Source organism: Callithrix jacchus, chromosome 22, assembly GCF_049354715.1.
Source record: "Callithrix jacchus isolate 240 chromosome 22, calJac240_pri, whole genome shotgun sequence".
Classification (NCBI taxonomy): domain Eukaryota; kingdom Metazoa; phylum Chordata; class Mammalia; order Primates; family Cebidae; genus Callithrix; species Callithrix jacchus.
In genome coordinates, this window is record NC_133523.1 from 28933827 (window position 1) to 28953113 (window position 19287).

Consider the following 19287-nt stretch of genomic DNA (forward strand, 5'->3'; position numbering starts at 1 on the left):
ATTGCTGATGCAGCCTGCCATTGCCAAGGCAACCTGGTACAACAGAGAGACTCCGCCGCAGGGCATAGTCCAGGGCAGCAGGGCAGAGACCGCAGCAGAAGGGCAGAGCCTGCAGCAACAGGGTGAACCTCACACCAGCAGGGCAGAGCCTCGGCAGGCAAAGAGTGACTAGACTGCCTCCTAGCTGGGCAGGACAGCGAGGTGGACACTCACAAGGAAAGCCCCAACCCACCCACAGACAGAGCATCTGAGAAAAAAAGGGTTTTTTTTATGAGTTATGTTGCAGCAGAATTAAGCATAGCAGCCTAACAGCCCTGAATGAACAACAGAGCTCACAGCTCAGCACTTGAGCTCCTATAAAGTACAGACTGTCTCCTCAAGCAGCTCCCTGACCCCTCTATATCCAAAAGACTGACATTTGGCAGGCATCATTCTGGGACAAAGATAGCAGAAAAAGAAACTGGTAGCATCCCTCGCTGTTCCGCAGCTGCTATAGGAGCACCCCAGACAAGCAGGTCCTGGAGTGGACCTCAGCAGTCGTACAGTGAAGGGGCTAGACTGGTAGAAGGAAAACCAAGTAACAGAAATACTTCATCATCAACAATCTGGGTGTCCACTCAGAGACCCAATCGAAAAGTCAGCAACTACACAGACGACAGGTGGATAAATCCACAAAGATGGGAAGAAACCAGCGCAAAAAGGAGAAAAACACCCAAAACCAGAACACCTTGCCTCCTAGAAAGGACCAAAACTCCTCACCAGCAAGGGAACAAAGCTGGATGGAGAATTACTGTGACAAAATGATGGAATTAGACTTCAGAAGGTGGATAATGAGAAACTTTTGTGAGCTAAAAGAACATGTTTTAAATCAATGCAAAGAAACTAAGAACCTTGAAAAAAGATTTGAGGAAATGATAACAAGAATGGAACGTAGAGAGGAATATGAATGAATTAAAGGAGCTGAAAAACACAATACGAGAACTTCACGAAGCATGCACAAGTTTCAATAGCCGAATTGACCAAGCAGAAGAAAGAATATCAGAAGTCGAAGATCAACTCAATGAAATAAAACGAGAAACCAAGATCAGAGGAAAAAGTGCAAAAAGGAATGAACAAAGTCTCCAAGAAATGTGGGACTATGTGAAGAGACCTAACCTACGTTTGATAGGTGTACCAGAATGTGACGAAGAGAATGAACCCAAGCTGGAAAATACTCTTCAGGACATTATCCAGGAAAATTTCCCCCACCTAGCAAGAAAGGCCAACACTCAATTGCAGGAAATACAGAGAACACCACAAAGATATTCCACAAGAGCAACCCCAAGGCACATAATCGTCAGATTCAACAAGGTTGAAATAAAGGAGAAAATACTAAGGGCAGCCAGGGAGAAAGGTCGGGTCACCCACAAAGGGAAGCCCATCAGACTCACAGCAGATCTCTCGGCAGAAACTCTACAAGCCTGAAGAGAGTGGGGGCCAATATTCAACATCCTTAAAGAAAAGAACTTTCAACCCAGAATTTCATATCCAGCCAAACTGAGCTTCAGAAGTAAAGGAAAAATAAAATCCTTTGCGAACAAGCAAGTACTCAGAGATTTTGTCACCACCAAACCTGCTTTACAAGAGCTCCTGAAAGAGGCACTACACATAGAAAGGAACAACCAGTACCAGCCATTCCAAAATCACACTAAATGCTAAAGAGCATCAACATAATGAAGAATCTACAACAACTAACAGGAAAAACAGCCAGCTAGCATCAAAATGGCAGTATCAAATTCACACATAACAATAATAACCCTAAATGTAAATGGACTAAATGCACCAATCAAAAGACACAGACTGGCAAATTGGATAAAAATCCAAAACTCATCAGTGTGCTGTATCCAGGAAACCCATCTCACATGCAAGGATACACAAAGGCTAAAAATAAAGGGATGGAGGAAGATTTACCAAGAAAATGGAGAGCAAAAAAAAGCAGAAGTTGCAATTCTCATCTCTGATAAAATAGACTTTAAAGCAGCAAAGATCAAAAGAGACAAAGAGGGCCATTACATAATGGTAAACGGATCGATACAACAAGAAGAGCTAACGATCCTAAACATATATGGACCCAATACAGGAGCACCCAGATACATAAGGCAAGTTCTTAACGACTTACAAAGAGACTTAGACTCCCACACAATAATAGTGGGAGACTTTAACACTCCACTGTCAATATTAGACAGATCAACCAGACAGAAAATCAACAAGGATATCCAGGGCTTGAACTCAGACCTGGAGCAAGCAAACCTGATAGACATTTACAGAACTCTCCACCCCAAATCCACAGAATACACATTCTTCTCAGCACCACATCACACCTACTCTAAAATTGACCACATAATTGGAGGTAAAGCACTGCTCAGCAAATGCAAAACAACTGAAATCATAACAAACAGTCTCTCAGACCATAGTGCAATCAAGTTAGAATTCAGAATTCAGAAACCAACCCAGAACTGCACAGCTTCATGGAAACTGAACAACTGGCTTTTGAATGTTGACTGGATAAACAATGAAATGAAGGCAGAAATAAAGAAGTTCTTCGAAACCAATGAGAACGAAGACACAACATGCCAGAACCTCTGGGACACATTTAAAGCAGTCTGTAGAGGAAAATATATAGCAATAAGTGTCCATATGAGAAGAATGGAGAGATGCAAAATTGACACCCTATCATCAAAATTGAGAGAGCTAGAGGAGCAAGATCAAAAAAAACTCAAAACCCAGCAGAAGACAAGAAATTACTAAGATCAGAGCTGAACTGAAGGAGATTGAGACACGAAAAACCCTCCAAAAAATCAATAAATCCAAGAGCTGTTTTTTTGAAAAGATCAACAAAATAGACAGACCACTAGCCGGACTGATTAAAAAGAAAAGAGAGAACAACCAAATAGATGCAATAAAAAATGATAAAGTGGAAATCACCACAGATTCCACAGAAATTCAAACCATCATCAGAGAATATTACAAACAACTCTATGCACATAAACTAATAAACCTGGAAGAAATGGATAAATTCCTGGACTCCTGTGTCCTCCCAAGCCTAAACCAGGAGGAAGCTGAAACTATGAATAGACCAATAACAAGGGCAGAAGTCGAGGCAGCAATTAAGAGCCTACCACACAAAAAAAGCCCAGGTCCAGACGGGTTCACAGCCGAATTCTACCAGACACGCAAAGAGGAGCTGGTACCATTTCTTCTGAAACTATTCCAAATAATCCAAAAAGAAGGAATCCTTCCCAAATCGTTTTATGAGACCAATATCATCCTGATACCAAAACCCGGCAGAGATCCAACAAGAAAAAAACTTCAGGCCAATATCCATGATGAACATAGATGTAAAAATCTTTAATAAAATATTGGCAAGCTGATTGCAACAGCAAATCAAGAAACTTATCCATCATGATCAAGTAGGATTCATTCCAGGGATGCAAGGCTGGTTCAACATATGCAAGTCTATAAATGTAATTCACCACATAAACAGAACCAAAAACAAAAACCACATGATTATCTCAATTGATGCAGAAAAGGCATTTGACAAAATTCAACAGCCCTTTATGCTAAAAACCCTCAATAAACTCGGTATCGATGGAATGTATCTCAAAGTAATAAAAGCTATTTATGACAAATCAACAGCCAATATCATACTGAATGGGCAAAAACTGAAAGCATTCCCTTTGAAATCCAGCACTAGACAAGGATGCCCTCTGTCACCACTCCTATTCAATATAGTACTGGAAGTTCTAGCCACAGCAATCAGGCAAGAAAAAGAAATAAAGGGTATTCAAATAGGAAAGGTGGAAGCCAAATTGTCTCTATTTGCAGATGACATGATAGTATACCTAGAAGACCCCATCACCTCAGCCCAAAAACTCCTGAAACTGATAAACAACTTCAGCAAAGTCTCAGGATATAAAATCAATGTGCAAAAATCACAAGCCTTCCTCTACACCAATAACAGACTTAAAGAGAGCCAAATCAAGAACGAACTGCCATTCACAATTGCTACAAAAAGAATAAAATACCTTGGAATACAACTCACAAGGAACATAAGGGACCTCTTCAAGGAGAACTACAAACCACTGCTCAATGAAATCAGAGAGGACACAAACAGATGGAGAAACATTCCATGTTCATGGTTAGGAAGAATTAATATCGTAAAAATGGCTATACTGCCCAAAGTAATTTACAGAATCAATGCTATACCCAGCAAGCTACCATTGACTTTCTTCACAGAACTGGAAAAAACCACCATGAACTTCATATGGAACCAAAAGAGAGCTCGCATAGCCAAGTCAATACTAAGCAAAAAAGAACACAGCAGGGGGCATCACACTACCGGATTTCAAACTATACTACAAGGCTACAATAATCAAAACAGCATGGTACTGGTACCAAAACAGAGATATAGACCAATGGAACAGAACAGAGGCATCAGAGGCAACACAACATATCTACAACCATACAATTTTTGATAAACCCGACAAAAACAAGCAATGGGGAAAGGATTCCCTGTTCAACAAATGGTGCTGGGAAAACTGGCTAGCCATGTGCAGAAAGCAGAAACTGGACCCCTTCCTGACACCTTACACCAAAATTAACTCCAGATGGATTAAAGACTTAAACATAAGACCTGGCACCATAAAAACCCTAGAACGAAATCTAGGCAAAACCATCCAGGACATAGGAGTAGGCAAGGAATTCATGAACAAAACACCAAAAGCATTGGCAACAAAAGCCAAAATAGACAAATGGGACGTAATGAAACTCCACAGCTTCTGCACGGCAAAAGAAACAGTCTCTAGAGTGAATCAGCAACCAACAGAATGGGAAAAAATTTTTGCAGTTTACCCATCTGATAAAGGGCTGATATCCAGAATTTACAAAGAACTCAAACAGATTTACAGGAAAAAAACAAACAAGCCCATTCAAAAGTGGGCAAAGGATATGAACAGACACTTTACAAAAGAAGACATATATGAGGCCAACAATCATATGAAAAAATGCTCATCGTCACTGGTCATCAGAGAGATGCAAATCAAAACCACATTGAGATACCATCTCACGCCAGTTAGAATGGCGATCATTAAAAATCTGGAGACAACAGATGCTGGAGAGGATATGGAGAAAAAGGAACACTTTTACACTGTTGGTGGGAGTGTAAATTAGTTCAACCATTGTGGAAAACAGTGTGGCAATTCCTCAAGGCCTTAGAAATAGAAATTCCATTTGACCCAGCAATCCCATTAGTGGGTATATACCCAAAGGACTATAAATCGTTCTACTATAAGGACACATGCACACGAATGTTCACTGCAGCACTGTTTACAATAGCAAAGACCTGGAATCAACCCAAATGCCCATTGATGATAGACTGGATTGGGAAAATGTGGCACATATACACCATGGAATATTATGCAGCAATCAGAAATGATGAGTTTGTGTCATTTGTAGGGACATGGATGAATCTGGAGAACATCATTCTCAGCAAACTGACACAAGAACAGAAATTGAAACACCCCATATTTTCACTCATAGGCGGGTGATGAAAAATGAGAACACATGGACACAGAGAGGGGAGTACTAAACACTGGGGTCTATTTGGGGGAAAAGGGGAGGGCCAGTGGGAGGGGGAGGTGGGGAGGGATAGCCTGGGGAGAAATGCCAAATGTGCGTGAAGGGGAGAAAGCAAACAAAACACACTGCCATGTGTGTACCTATGCAACTGTATTGCATGCTCTGCACATGTACCCCAAAACCTGAAATGCATAAAAAATTAAAAAAAAAAAAAAGAAATAAAAGAAAAGAAAAAGGAAAAAGAAAGAAAGTAAGTAAGGGAATAAAGAATGGTTGCTCCATAGAGTAACCCCGAGGGCTGCAGTTGCCCATTTTTATGGTTATTTCTTGATGATATGTTAAATAAAAAGTGGATTATTCATGCTTCCCCTTTTCGGACCATATAGGGTAAGTTTCTGACATCGCCCTGGCATTTGTAAATTGTCATGGCACTGGTGGGAGTGCAGCAGTGAGGATGACCAGAGGTCACTCTTGTGGCCATCTTGGTTTTGGTGAGTCTTAGTCGTTTCCTTACTGCAACCTGTTTTATCAGCAAAGTCTTTATGACCTGTATCTTGTGCCAACCTCGTATCTCATATTGTGACTTAGAATGCCTTAACTGTCTGGGAATGAAGCCCAGTAGGTTTCAGCCTCATTTTACCCAGCTCCTATTCGAGATGGAGTTGCTCTGGTTCACACGCCCCTGACAATTATATTACACACTTACTGTTTTTTTTTTCTATGCCACACCCCATCTCCCCAGCTGAAATACAAACTCCAGGAGAGCAGGACTCTCTCCAACTCACTCCTGTATCTTCAGTGCCACAAACTAAGTCTGTACTCTCCAATATTTCTCAATCAAGGGCTGAGGCTCATAGTTTTTTAGTTGATTTTTTTAGGCTTTTCTGATACGTAATTATATCATCCAAAAATAGTCATGTATGCCTCTTCTTTTTCAACATATATTCTTAAGTCACTTTCCTATCTGATGACAGTGCCTCACAATTCCAGAATTCTATTAAATAAAAGCAATGATTAAGCACATACTTTTATTATTGGCTTTAAAAGATTTCTTTTTATTTTATTTATTTATTTTTTATTTACTTACTTACTTTTGAGACAGAGTCTGGCTCGTCACCCAGGCTGGACTGTGGTGGCGCAATCTCAGCTCACTACAACCTCTGCCTCCTGTGTTCCAACGATTCTCCTGCCTCTGTCTCTGGAGTAGCTGGGATTACAGGCATTCACCACCATGCCCAGCGAATTTTTGTAATTTTTAGTAGAGACATAATTTCACCATGTTGGCCAGACTGGTCTCAAACTCCTGACCTCAGGTGATCAATCCGTCTCAGTCTCCCAAACTGCTGGGATTACAGACGTCAGCCACCATGCCTGGCCCAAAGGATTTCTTTGGTGTCTCAGCTGGTGCTATCTGTCATTTGAGATAGACATATTTGTTAATCAAATTAGAGAAGGATACTTCTATATCTATTTTACTGTGAAAATTTAGGGGAAGCTTTTAAAATTTTGTTAAAAGTTAAATAATTGTAGTAATAGAAGACAACTGTGTCTTCTTATTCATTTTATTGTAAATGTTTTGATTTTTTTTTTGCCATTAAGCCTAATGGTAGGTATTGTTTTTGAAAGATATATTTATGTTCATTGTGTTATGAGAATTCTCTTGAGAGAATTCTCTTGATTTTTCATAGACGTGCTTTGAAAGTTTAAAAGAAAGGAGAGTGCCTACGCCTACAACTATTTGAGAGCAGCTCTTTCACAAACCTGTACCGTGGTGTTTGTCTGTTTAGCTTTTCTCCTTTAATCAAGATTCATCTTCAACATTCTTTTTAAATGTATCCATTTCATCCATGTGGTCCAAGTTTTTACATTAGAATTTGACGAAGTGGTCTCTTCTGTCTTTTAATTGTGTTTGTGGTTCTTTTACTTTCTCCTTATTAATAGTACACTTTTATATTTTTTAGGCTTTGTAATTCATTTATTTCACCATAGTTTAATGTAGCTCTTAGTTTTATTTTATTTATTTATTTATTTGGTTCCTAACTCATCACATTTCAGCTTTTATCATTACTTGGGTCTAATGGGTTGCTTTTTAATCCACTTTTTAAGTTTAATTCTTAATTAACTCTTAATTCTGAATTCCTTCATTTAATGTCTCTTTTGTCTTGTTTGACTCTTAAAGGGTAAAGGTATGAATTTTTCCTCTCGGTACTGTACTGAGTACAAGCGATTCTATAATTGCCGTCTCGCTGAGTCTTCAGTCTAAAGGTTTGGTTTTGTTCTGGTTTTTGAACACTAGTGTTATTGTTTTAATTGATAAATGGTTAGAATAACAAAAGGGCGTTTTTCTGTTGTTATCTGATACTATTCCCAAATGGGTCAATGTATATAACTTGTAGACTATCTAGTTTTTGAATCTACTAACACTTTGATGGCTTAACTTGTGTTCTGTGAGAAGGATGTGCATTGGTGTGAGGTACACAGCTGAGACTTCTTCGGTCAGCTTGGTGAGTCAAGTACTGAGAGATGCATGAGGCACCATCGTTATAGCTGTAGAGTTGGTCATTTCTTTTTCATCCTTTATAGAAGTTAATATTTTATGATTTTGTTCAAAACCATCGAAGACAGCTGCTCTTTGGTTTTGAATTGTTATTACATCACTCTGAGATGCTCTTAGACCTATTTACTTTTTACATGTTTATGTAACAACTCTTATATAGTGCAAGCTATTCCAGGTAATATGACTTGACTGTGTCCCCACTCAAATCTCATCTCTAATTTTGGTTCCCATAATTTCCACATTTTATGGGAGGGACTGGGGGAGATAATTGAATCATGGGGCAGTTACCCTTATGTTGTTCGTGTGATAGTCAGTGAGTTCTCATGAGATTCTATGGTTTTATAAGGGGCTTTCCCCCCTTTTGCTAGGTACTTCTCCTTATTGTTGCCATGTGAAGACGGACACGTTTGCTTCCCCTTCCACCATGATTGTAAGTTTCCTGAGGCCTCTCCAATCATACTGAATTGTGAGTCAATTCAACCTCTTTCCTTTATAAATTACCCAGTCTTGGGTATGTCTTTAGTAGTAACATGAGAATGGTCTGATACACCAGGCATCTTATAAATATTAAGTCATTTAATCCCTGCAACAACCAATGAGGTAGATATTATTATTCTCATTATACAGATTAGGAACTGAGGTACAGGGACATTTAATACCAAGCTCTAGGCACCATAAAGAGAGGGTCAGAGTGTTCTTCAACCCTGTTTCTGGATTCCTTGCTCTTTTTAAAATTATTTGTATTGAGATAGAATTCACTTATAAATTTTACCACTTTAAATGTAATACAATTCAGTGAGTTTTAGTATATAATACAATTCAGCGAGTTTTAGTATATAATACATGTCAGTGAGTTGTAGTATATAATACATGTCAGTGAGTTGTGCTATATAATACATGTCAGTGAGTTGTGGTATATAATACATGTCAGTGAGTTGTGGTATATAATACATGTCAGGGAGTTGTGGTATATAATACATGTCAGTGAGTTGTAGTATATAATACATGTCAGTGAGTGAGTTGTAGTATATAATACATGTCAGTGAGTTGTAGTATATAATACATGTCAGTGAGTTGTGGTATATAATACATGTCAGTGAGTTGTGGTAAATAATACATGTCAGTGAGTTGTGGTATATAATACATGTCAGTGAGTTGTGGTATATAATACATGTCAGTGAGTTGTGGTATATAATACATGTCAGTGAGTTGTGGTATATAATACATGTCAGTGAGTTGTGGTATATAATACATGTCAGGGAGTTGTGGTATATAATACATGTCAGTGAGTTGTGGTATATAATACATGTCAGGGAGTTGTGGTATATAATACATGTCAGTGAGTTGTGGTATATAATACATGTCAGGGAGTTGTGGTATATAATACATGTCAGTGAGTTGTGGTATATAATACATGTCAGGGAGTTGTGGTATATAATACATGTCAGTGAGTTGTGCTATATAATACATGTCAGTGAGTTGTGGTATATAATACATGTCAGTGAGTTGTGCTATATAATACATGTCAGTGAGTTGTGGTATATAATACATGTCAGTGAGTTGTGCTATATAATACATGTCAGTGAGTTGTGCTATATAATACATGTCAGTGAGTTGTGGTATACAATACATGTCAGTGAGTTGTGGTATACAATACATGTCAGTGAGTTGTGGTATACAATACATGTCAGTGAGTTGTGGTATACAATACATGTCAGTGAGTTGTGGTATACAATACATGTCAGTGAGTTGTGGTATACAATACATGTCAGTGAGTTGTGGTATACAATACATGTCAGTGAGTTGTGGTATACAATACATGTCAGTGAGTTGTGGTATACAATACATGTCAGTGAGTTGTGGTATATAATACATGTCAGTGAGTGAGTTGTAGTATATAATACATGTCAGTGAGTTGTAGTATATTCACTGTGTTGTGTAGCCATCACTGCTATCTAATTACAGAACATTTTCATTACCCAAAATAGAAATCTTGTACCATTAGCAATCAATACTAACCTCACTCAACCACACGCCCCTATCAATCACTCATCTGCTTTCTCTCTATATAGATTTGCCTATTCTGGACATTTCATATAAATGGAATCATACAACGTGTGGCCTTTTGTGCCAGACTTCTTTTACCTACCATAATGCTTTTAAGGTTCATCCATATTTTAGCAAGTGTTATTACTTCACTCCTTGTTATAGCTGAATAATATTCCATTGTATAGATATACCACATTTTATTTATCCATTCACCAGTTGATAGGCATTTGGATTGTCTCCACTTTGGGGCTAATATGAATAATACCTTTATGAACATTCATATACTCATTTTTGGGTGAACATATGTTTTCAGTTCTCTTGGATATGCACTTTGGAGTAAAATTGCTGGGTCATATGGTAAGACTATCTTTAACTTTTTGAGGAACTGCCAAACTGTTTTCCAGAGTGGCTGCACTATTTTATATTTCCACCAGCAATGTATGATGTGGAATCTGTGCTGTCAAGGACTTTAATGTATTACTAATCAGCATTTAACTGGATTTTAACTCGTTGAGATATCATTGTGTTTGCCCCTACTTTATTTCTGCTTGTATTTGTATGACATCTCCAAACTTTGACCTTCAGAGTGGGTCATTCTTAAATACCTCTCTTCAATACAACACCTGCAAAACTTGTGGGTTTTGGACAACTGTAAGATTATTTAACTATTAAATTGAGTATCTGTTGCTACAGGAGACATATTTACTCTTCCTTAGCTGTATTTGTTCTATGCTTTCTCTTTTTAATGTTTTCTTCCTCTTTTTTTCTCTTTTGCTCTATATAAGGTCTGTTTTATTTTTTTTCCCATCTGGTAATTTGGATGTAGTACAGTTAGATTATATTTCTGGTGGTGGCTATGTTTTAACTTTATGTAAAATCTTTAAACATGTATTTATCAATTATCAGTTTCAGATATGAAGCAAGATGTTTTAGTATTTTCTACAAAAGATGAAGATTCTGTGTACTATCATTATCTCTGGTTCCATCCTCATCACACACTGTTCTCTAAATTTGTGTGTTCTGATATTTCTGACCCTACTAATTTTAGCTATATTATAATTATTTCTATATTGTGCAGCTTTTCTCCCTAAAATAAGAATATTTTGGTGCAGTCCTGTAATGTTGATTATCAGTACTACTTGGCTTGGTGCTATGATCAGTCCTCTCATAAGACAGCCTCTTCTTTTGTGGATCTTTTGGTCCGCTGAAATAAAAAAGCAAATGGGTGTGAGTCCTTGTATGTTGGAGACTTGTTCCTACAGCTTTTACTAAAGACAAACAAGTGGACTGAATATAGTATTCTCAGATCACATGTTTTTCCATCACAAATCTTCTTGACCTATTTTCTCAGACTTTCTGGGATCTGATGTTGCTGAGGAAATTCTGACCAAACCACGGTATTTTAAATTTTCTTTGCAATTTGCTTTTCAGGCCTGGGTGTTTGTTGGATTCATCCTTGAATTTTAATAATTTTCACCAGGCCTTATTGTATATATTATTCAGAACACAGTAAGCCCAGTCATTTCTGTCAATTTAGTTTTTCCTTCATTTCAAGATGATTTTTGTTGTGTAACTGCGTGCTATTTTGGTTTCCACTTGTTGTATGCTCTAGGTCGGTCAGCCCACGTGTTGCTATGGCAAGCATGCCCCAGTAGCCTTCCATATATGCCTTCCTTTCTCTAGTGGTTGTTATTTATTTTGCATCTTCCTTTGCATCTTCCAAGACTGTCTAAAGCCTGTTCATACTCCCAGCCCCCTGACTCAGGTTTCTGCAGTATTAATTCTCTTCTTTGCTACTTCTATTTTTTACATTCTGCACTGGTGTTATTTTCCCCTCAGTTTCTTTCCTTAAACCTGGCAAATGTCTTTTCTTCTCAGTCTGTTCTTTGATCAAGCTTCCTGTATACTTGCAGCTGACCAGCTGAATAATACTGGATAAACATCTCAAAATGGAACTAAAATATATACCCTCTGCTTTTATATTCCCTTCCCCGCCATGTCTTACAATTACGGCGTGTTATGCTGGTTTTTCCTTTGGTTACTTTTTTTTTTTTTTTGGAGACGAAGTTTCACTCTTGTTACCCAGGCTGGAGTGCAATGGTGCGATCTCAGCTTACAGCAACCTCCGCCTCCTGAGTTCAGGCAATTCTCCTGCCTCAGCCTCCTGAGTAGCTGGGACTACAGGCACGCGCCACCATGCCCAACTAATTTTTTGAATTTTTATTAGAGACAGGGTTTCACCATGTCGGCCAGGATGGTCTCGATCTCTTGACCTTGTGATCCACCCTCCTCGGCCTCCCAAAGTGCTGGGATTACAGGCTTGTGCCACTGCTCCCGGCCTGGTTACCTTTTAAAGCTTAAGTAATGTACTACAATTTTTATTCCTATTTCATCATGTTTGATGGTGGCTTCTAATCCCCCACTGTGTAAAGTCAGGACATCTGCGTCCTTACTCCTCCTTGTACATCTTCTCCCAACATATTTTGATCCTCCAATCAGTCAAGTCTTCTGTACATCCTTCTTAGGGTGATTCTAAAACATGAAAACCATGAATCAGTATTATCACAATGAAACTGTTCAGTGCAGGCCAAAAATATGTGCCAGAATTCTACCTTCTTCTCAGAACCTCAAGACCATAAACCCTGGAAATTCAAAGAACATTCCTAGCACAAAAATGAAGTGGAGTCTAATTTTTTGCATCAAGTGTTTAAAATAACGGAGGAATTTTGTTGTCTTTCTATTGAATATATGACATTCTTGCAGTTTTTTGTTTTTGTTGTTTTATTTCTGTTTTGTTTTTCTCCTGGAGTTTATAATTGCATTTATTTTGTGGCATTTTTTGCTTTTATTATATTTATTTTTTAAAAATTCCTAAGATATTTTCTATTCTATGATATCCTGACATTTTCCTTCCAAGTCCCTCTTCTCTAACCCCTACAGTAAACCACTTGCCTGCTTCAACTACTGCACGGTTGTCATGCTGGGACCTCAGATCAGTGCCTTCCTGTTTCCTAGATAGATCTCTGTCTTTCTCTTCTTGTTTTAGTTTCTCATACTCCTAGAGAACATATCCATACCCCTTTCTAAGGAGGGGCTTGCTTAAACATTACAACATCACAAGAAAGCTACAGGCCAATTTTCCTCGAAAATATGATAATGCTTTAACAAACAGAATCTAGTAATATATGCATACACACACACACATATATATATTTGTGTATATATATTTGTATGCATGGGAATACATATATATTTTGTGTATATATATGGATGTGTGTATGTATATATAATGAGCAAGTGGGATTTATCCTAGAAATTTGAGATTGCCTAATTATCAAAAATCAGTGTATCTCAGTGTTAAATCATGTATCAGTTTCACAGTGAAATGATTAGATGCATGATGTCAATAGATGCACAAAATGACAAATTCTAACACCTATTCTTGATAAAAACAAATAAAAACAACAACAACAATAAAAATCTCTCAGCAAACAAGAACAGAAAGGAACTTTCTCAACCTCCCAGTGGTGAAATACTTAATGGCAAAACACTGAACATTTAAATGGCACGGGCATCAAATATCACCACATTTATAATAAACCCTTGTCTAGACAGTTACACATAGCAAGGAAAGAAAAGAAAAATAGTCCTTCCTATCTAGTGAAAAGGAAGAAACATAACTGTCATTATTTGCAGATAATATGATTATCTGTGTATCAAATATTAAAGAATCTACCAAAATAAGCTACAACTAATATATGAATCCCTTTGCCAGTGGTGGTCTGTGTTGATAGCTGCTGGCTGATTGGGGTGGTGGGTGATTGGGGTAGTTGTGGCAATTTCTTAAAATAAGACAACAGTTAAGTGTTCCACATCGATTGACTTTTTCTTACACAAAAGATTTCTCTGTAGCATATGATACTGTTTTATAGCATCTATCCACAGAACTTCTTTCAAAATTAAATACTCTCAGACCCTGCCACTAGTTTATCAACTAAGTTTATGTACTGTTCTACATTCTTTGTTGTCGTTTCAACAATATTCACAGCATTTTCACCAGGAATAGATTCCATCTCAAGAAACCACTTTCTTAGTTCAACCATAAGGAAGCAATTCTTCATCTATTCAAGTCTGATCATGAGATTGCAAGCAATTCAGTCCCATCTTCAGGCTCTACTTCTAATTGTAGTTCTCTTGCTATCTCCACCACATCTCCAGTTACTTCCCCCACTGAAGTCTTGAAATCCTCAAAATCAACTTTTTCCAAACTCCTACTGTTCATTTTTTTACTTCCTCCCATGAATTACAAATGCTCTTAATGGCATCTAAGAAGGTGAATCCTTTCCAGAAGGTTTTCAATTTATGTTGTCCAGATCTGTCAGAGGAATTATTATCAATGGCAGCTATTGCCTTACGAAATACATTTCTTAAATAATAAGATTTGAAATTTGAAATTACACCTTGATCTATGGGCTGCAGCACTGATGTTGTGTTAAACAGGCATGAAAACAGCATTAATCTCTTTGTACGTCTCCATCAGAGTTCTCAGGTAAACCCAGTACTTTGTTAATGAACAATAATATTTTGAAAACAAAAAATCTTTTTTTTTTCTGAATAGTAGGTCTCAACAATGGGTTTAAAATATTCAGTAAACCATGCTGTAAACAGAGCAGCTGTCGTTCATACTTGGTTGTTTCATTTATAGAGCACAGGCAGAATAAATTTAGCATAATTCTTATGGGGCCTAGAATTTTCAGAATATCTGGTGAGCATTGGTTGTAATTAACATCACCAGCTGCATTAGCCCCTAATGAGAGGGTTAGTCTGTCCTTGAAGTTTTGAAGCCAGGTATTGACTTCTCTTCTCCAGCAGTGAATGTCTTAGATGGCATCTTTTTTCAATAAAAGTCTGTTTTGTCTACGTTGAAACTCTTTTGTTTAATGTTGCCACCTTCACTAATAATCTTAGCTACATCTTCTGGGTAACTTGTTGCAGCTTCTTCATCAGCACTCACTGCTTCACCTTGTACTTTTATGTTATAGAGATGGTTTCTTTCCTTAAGCCTCATGAACCAACCTCTGCCAGCTTCCAGCTTTTCCTCTGCAACTTCTCCATCTCTCTCAGCCTTCACAGTATGAAAGAGAGTCAGGGGCTTGCTCTGGATTAGGCTTTGGTTTAAGGGAATGTTGTGGCTGGTTTGATCTTCTAACTTGACCACAAAAACTTTCTTCATATCAGTAACAGGTCTGTTTAGCTTTCTTAACATTTATGTGTTCACTGGAGTAGCACTTTTAATTTCCTTCAAAAACTTTTTCTTTGCATTCACAACTTGGCTTTGTGATGTAAAGGGCCTAGCTTTCAGCCTATCTATCTCTGTTTTGACCTGTCTTCCTCACTGAGCTTAATCCTTTCTAACTTTTGATTTAAAATGAGAGACGTGCAACTCTTCCTTTCACTTGAACACATAGGGGCCATTGTAGGGTTATTAATTGTCCTAATTTCAATGTTGCTGTGTCTCAGGAAATACAGAAGCCCAAGGAAAGGGAGAGAGAAGGAGAATGGCTAACCGATGGAGCAGTCAGAACACACACATTTATTAAGTTCACTGTCTTATATGGGTGCAGTTCATGGTGCCCTAGAACAATTACAATAATAATATCAAAGATCTCTGATCACCAATCATCATAGCAGATACAATAATAATGAAAAAGTTTGGAATATTGCAAAAATGACCAAAATGGGACACCAAAACCTGAAGTGAGCACATGCTATTGGAAGAATGATGCTGATAAACTTCCTCGACACAGAGTTGCCACAGAACTTCAATTTGTAAAAAACACAATATCTCCAAAGTACAATAAAGCAAAGTGCAATAAAACCAGGTACGCCTGCACAATAGCCTCAAAAACAGAAACTGCTGGGGGATAAATTTAACAAGATAGGTGCAAGGCCTATAAACTAAAAACTACACGGTATGGCTGTAAGAAAGAAAACAAAAGCTCCACACATAGAGAGAAATTACACATCCTTGGATCAGAAGATTCACTGTATTAAGTCGTCAGTTCTCTCCAAATCAACCTATAGATTCATTGCCATGTTAACCAAAATCCCAACAGCAGTTTTGTAGAAATTGGCAAGCATATATATATAAAATATAAACTATAATACAATATCTTTATATGTAAATGACTATATTTCTATATAAATTATAATATATATTTATATGTAAATAACACACATATACATATATATGCATGGATATATACATATATACATATATATGTGTGCATATACATATATATATACACATATATGTGTGCCTGTATATATATATACCTGAAGTGAGCTGCGTGTGTGTGTATATACATATATATGTGTTATTTATATATAAATATATATAGTTATATATATGTGTATCTGTGTACGTGCGTATTTATTTATATGGAATTGCAATGATCTAGATTAGTTAAAGAAATCTGGAAAAGAAGAAAGTTAAATAACTCATATTACTTGATTCCAAGCTTACCGTGAAGCTGCAGTGGTGACAAAAGTGTGTATTAGTTAAAGGATACACTTATTGCTTAACAGAATGAAATAAAGAGGTCAGAAATACACCCTCTCAAACACGGTCAATTGATTTTTGACAAAACTAGTAAGAAAATCCAGTGAAGAAAGGATAGCCTCTTTAACAAATGTGCTGGAAAAATCGAACATCCATGTGCAATAAATAAATAAAGGAACTTGACATCACACCAGACACAAACATTAACTCAAAATGAGTCATAGCCCTCAATGTAGGAAGTGATTTTGTATATTCTGGGGTAAAACATAAAAGAAAGGTATTGTGACCTTAGATTAGGCAAAGATTTCTTAGATACAAAAAAAAAGACACAGAAAAAACACTTGTGCTTCATAAGACTCCATTATGAAAATGAAAACGCAAGCCAAGACTGGGGAAAAATTTTCACGAAACCGTACCTCATAGAAAGACTTGAACCAGAGTATATAAAGAACTTACACAGTGCAATAAAAAAGAAAAATCAGCAAAATATTTTGTCATTTTACAAAAGAATGTATAGATGGCCAATCAGCATGAGAAAAAATGTTCAACATCATTAGACATTAGGGAAATGTAAATTAAAAGCAAAATGAGAAACCATCACATACCTATTAGAATGGTGTAAAACATCCCAAGAGCCCAGCCAGAATGGCCATTAATATAAAGTCAAAAGCCAATAAATGTTGGCGTGGAAGCCATGAAAAGGGAACACTTATACACTGTTGGTGGGAATGTAAGTTAGTACAACGTTTATGAAAAACAGTGTGAAGATTTCTCAAGGAACTAAAAGTAGAACTACCATTTGATCCAGCAATTTCACTACTGGACATCTGCCCCAAGGAAAAGCAGTCACTGTATCAAAAAGACACCTGTATGCATGTTTACTGCTGCACAGTTCACAACTGCAAAGATACAGAATCAACCTAAGTGCCCATCAACCGATGAGTGGATAAAGAAAATGTGGTATATCTACATCATGGAACACTACTCAGCCATAAAAGAGAATGAAATAATCTATTTGGCAGCAACTTGGACGAAACTGGAGGCCATTATCCTATCTGAAGTAACTCAGGAATGAAAAAACAAACACTGCATGTTCTCACTTACAAGTGGATGCTAAGCTATGGATACCCAAAGGCATATAAAGTGGTATACTGGCCATTGGAGACTTAGAAGAGGGGAGAATGGGAGGGGGCTAAGAGATGAAATGTTACCTAGTGCAATGTCCACTATTTAGGTGATGGGTACACTAAAAGCCCAGACTTCACCCCTATACAATTCATCCATGTAACCAAGAATCACACGTACCCCTGAAACTATTGAAATAAAAAAATTGTTCAATGCTAAATGCTACCAAAAATGTGAAGCAACTGGAATCTTCATCCATTGGGAATACAAAGCGGAATGGCCACTTTGGAAAAGATTGTGATAGTTTCTTATAAAGTGAAGCATATGCTTACTAGGCAGTGCAGCCATTGCATGACTAGATATTTACTTAAATGCGATAAAACATTCATTCACACAAAAACTAGTATACAGACAATCAGGGCATAATATCTCAAAACTGAAAGCAACCCAAACACGCCTCTTCTGGTGGTAGAAAAACACATTCTCCTACGGGCTTACAATAGACTACCACAGCAAGAAAAAGGAATGAATTACTCATCCACCAAACAATATGGATGAATCTCAAAAGTGTTATACCAAGGAAAAGAAGCCACAGAAGATGATATTTTCCACTATTCCATCTATATGAAATTCTCAAGAATGAAAAACAGTGAAAGAAAGCTTTTTGGAGTGATTGAACTGTTCTGTGTCATAATCAAGCATGCATCAAAACTCTTCAAATTACAAGATTAACTATGGAAACTTTGATTCTATGTAAATCTTACTCCCATCAAGCTGATTGATTAAGAGGGTGCTTAGCGGATCGGCTTTCCGAGTCTTCACTGAGTCTTTGCCTTTGGACCAACCTCCACTTTTGAGTGATGGTTAAACTCTGCACATGGGATTTTAGGTTCCATTATTTCTTCTCCCCCAAATGCTGAAAGCATTGTCTTCTAGCATCCAAGTGTTACTTTTGAAAACTCAAATCGCAGTCTGATTCTCATGGAGTGACTTTTTTCTCTTGCTTTAATTTTTTATGATAATGATATTAACAAACCCTCACCGAGAGCTGCAGTGTTCCCAGGTCTGTTCTCCACACCCTACTCCCAGTGCCTTGGGATTGCTCTGTGATAAATCCAGCCATAATGTCTTTTTCATTGCTGTTCTGAGAACTCAGAGAACTTCTCCAATATACAGACTACTATCCTTTGGGGGCGGTTTCTTCTATTGTTTCCTGACCACTTTTTCTGTGTCAGCATCTTCTCTTCTCTGCTGCTGGTATATTCAGTAATAGGGATTAGACCTCCTGGGATTGATCCTTTATTTCTCTTATCTCTTATCTTGTAATTTCTCCTCTTTCCAGACCTTTTATTGCTTCTTTTATTTTGGCAATCATGAT

The 19287-nt window shown here is 37.5% G+C and overlaps 1 protein-coding gene across 6 annotated transcripts in view; it reads right to left on the reverse strand.

The window, feature by feature from the left end:
• Positions 1-19287, reverse strand: part of LOC144580813 (uncharacterized) — a 179458-nt gene that overhangs the window by 74249 nt on the left and 85922 nt on the right. For 2 of the 6 annotated variants that reach the window (XR_013530997.1, XM_078360187.1), the window contains one exon: positions 10403-12754. The exons of 3 other annotated variants lie outside the window; for them this stretch is intronic. Coding sequence is in view for 1 of the 3 variants with exons in the window: in XM_078360187.1 (XP_078216313.1) it covers positions 12744-12754 (11 nt within the window). In the remaining 2 variants the exon portion in view is untranslated. Of the gene's footprint in view, positions 1-10402; positions 12755-19287 lie in introns of those variants that run through there. One more of the 6 variants, XR_013530993.1, reaches the window with a different exon arrangement.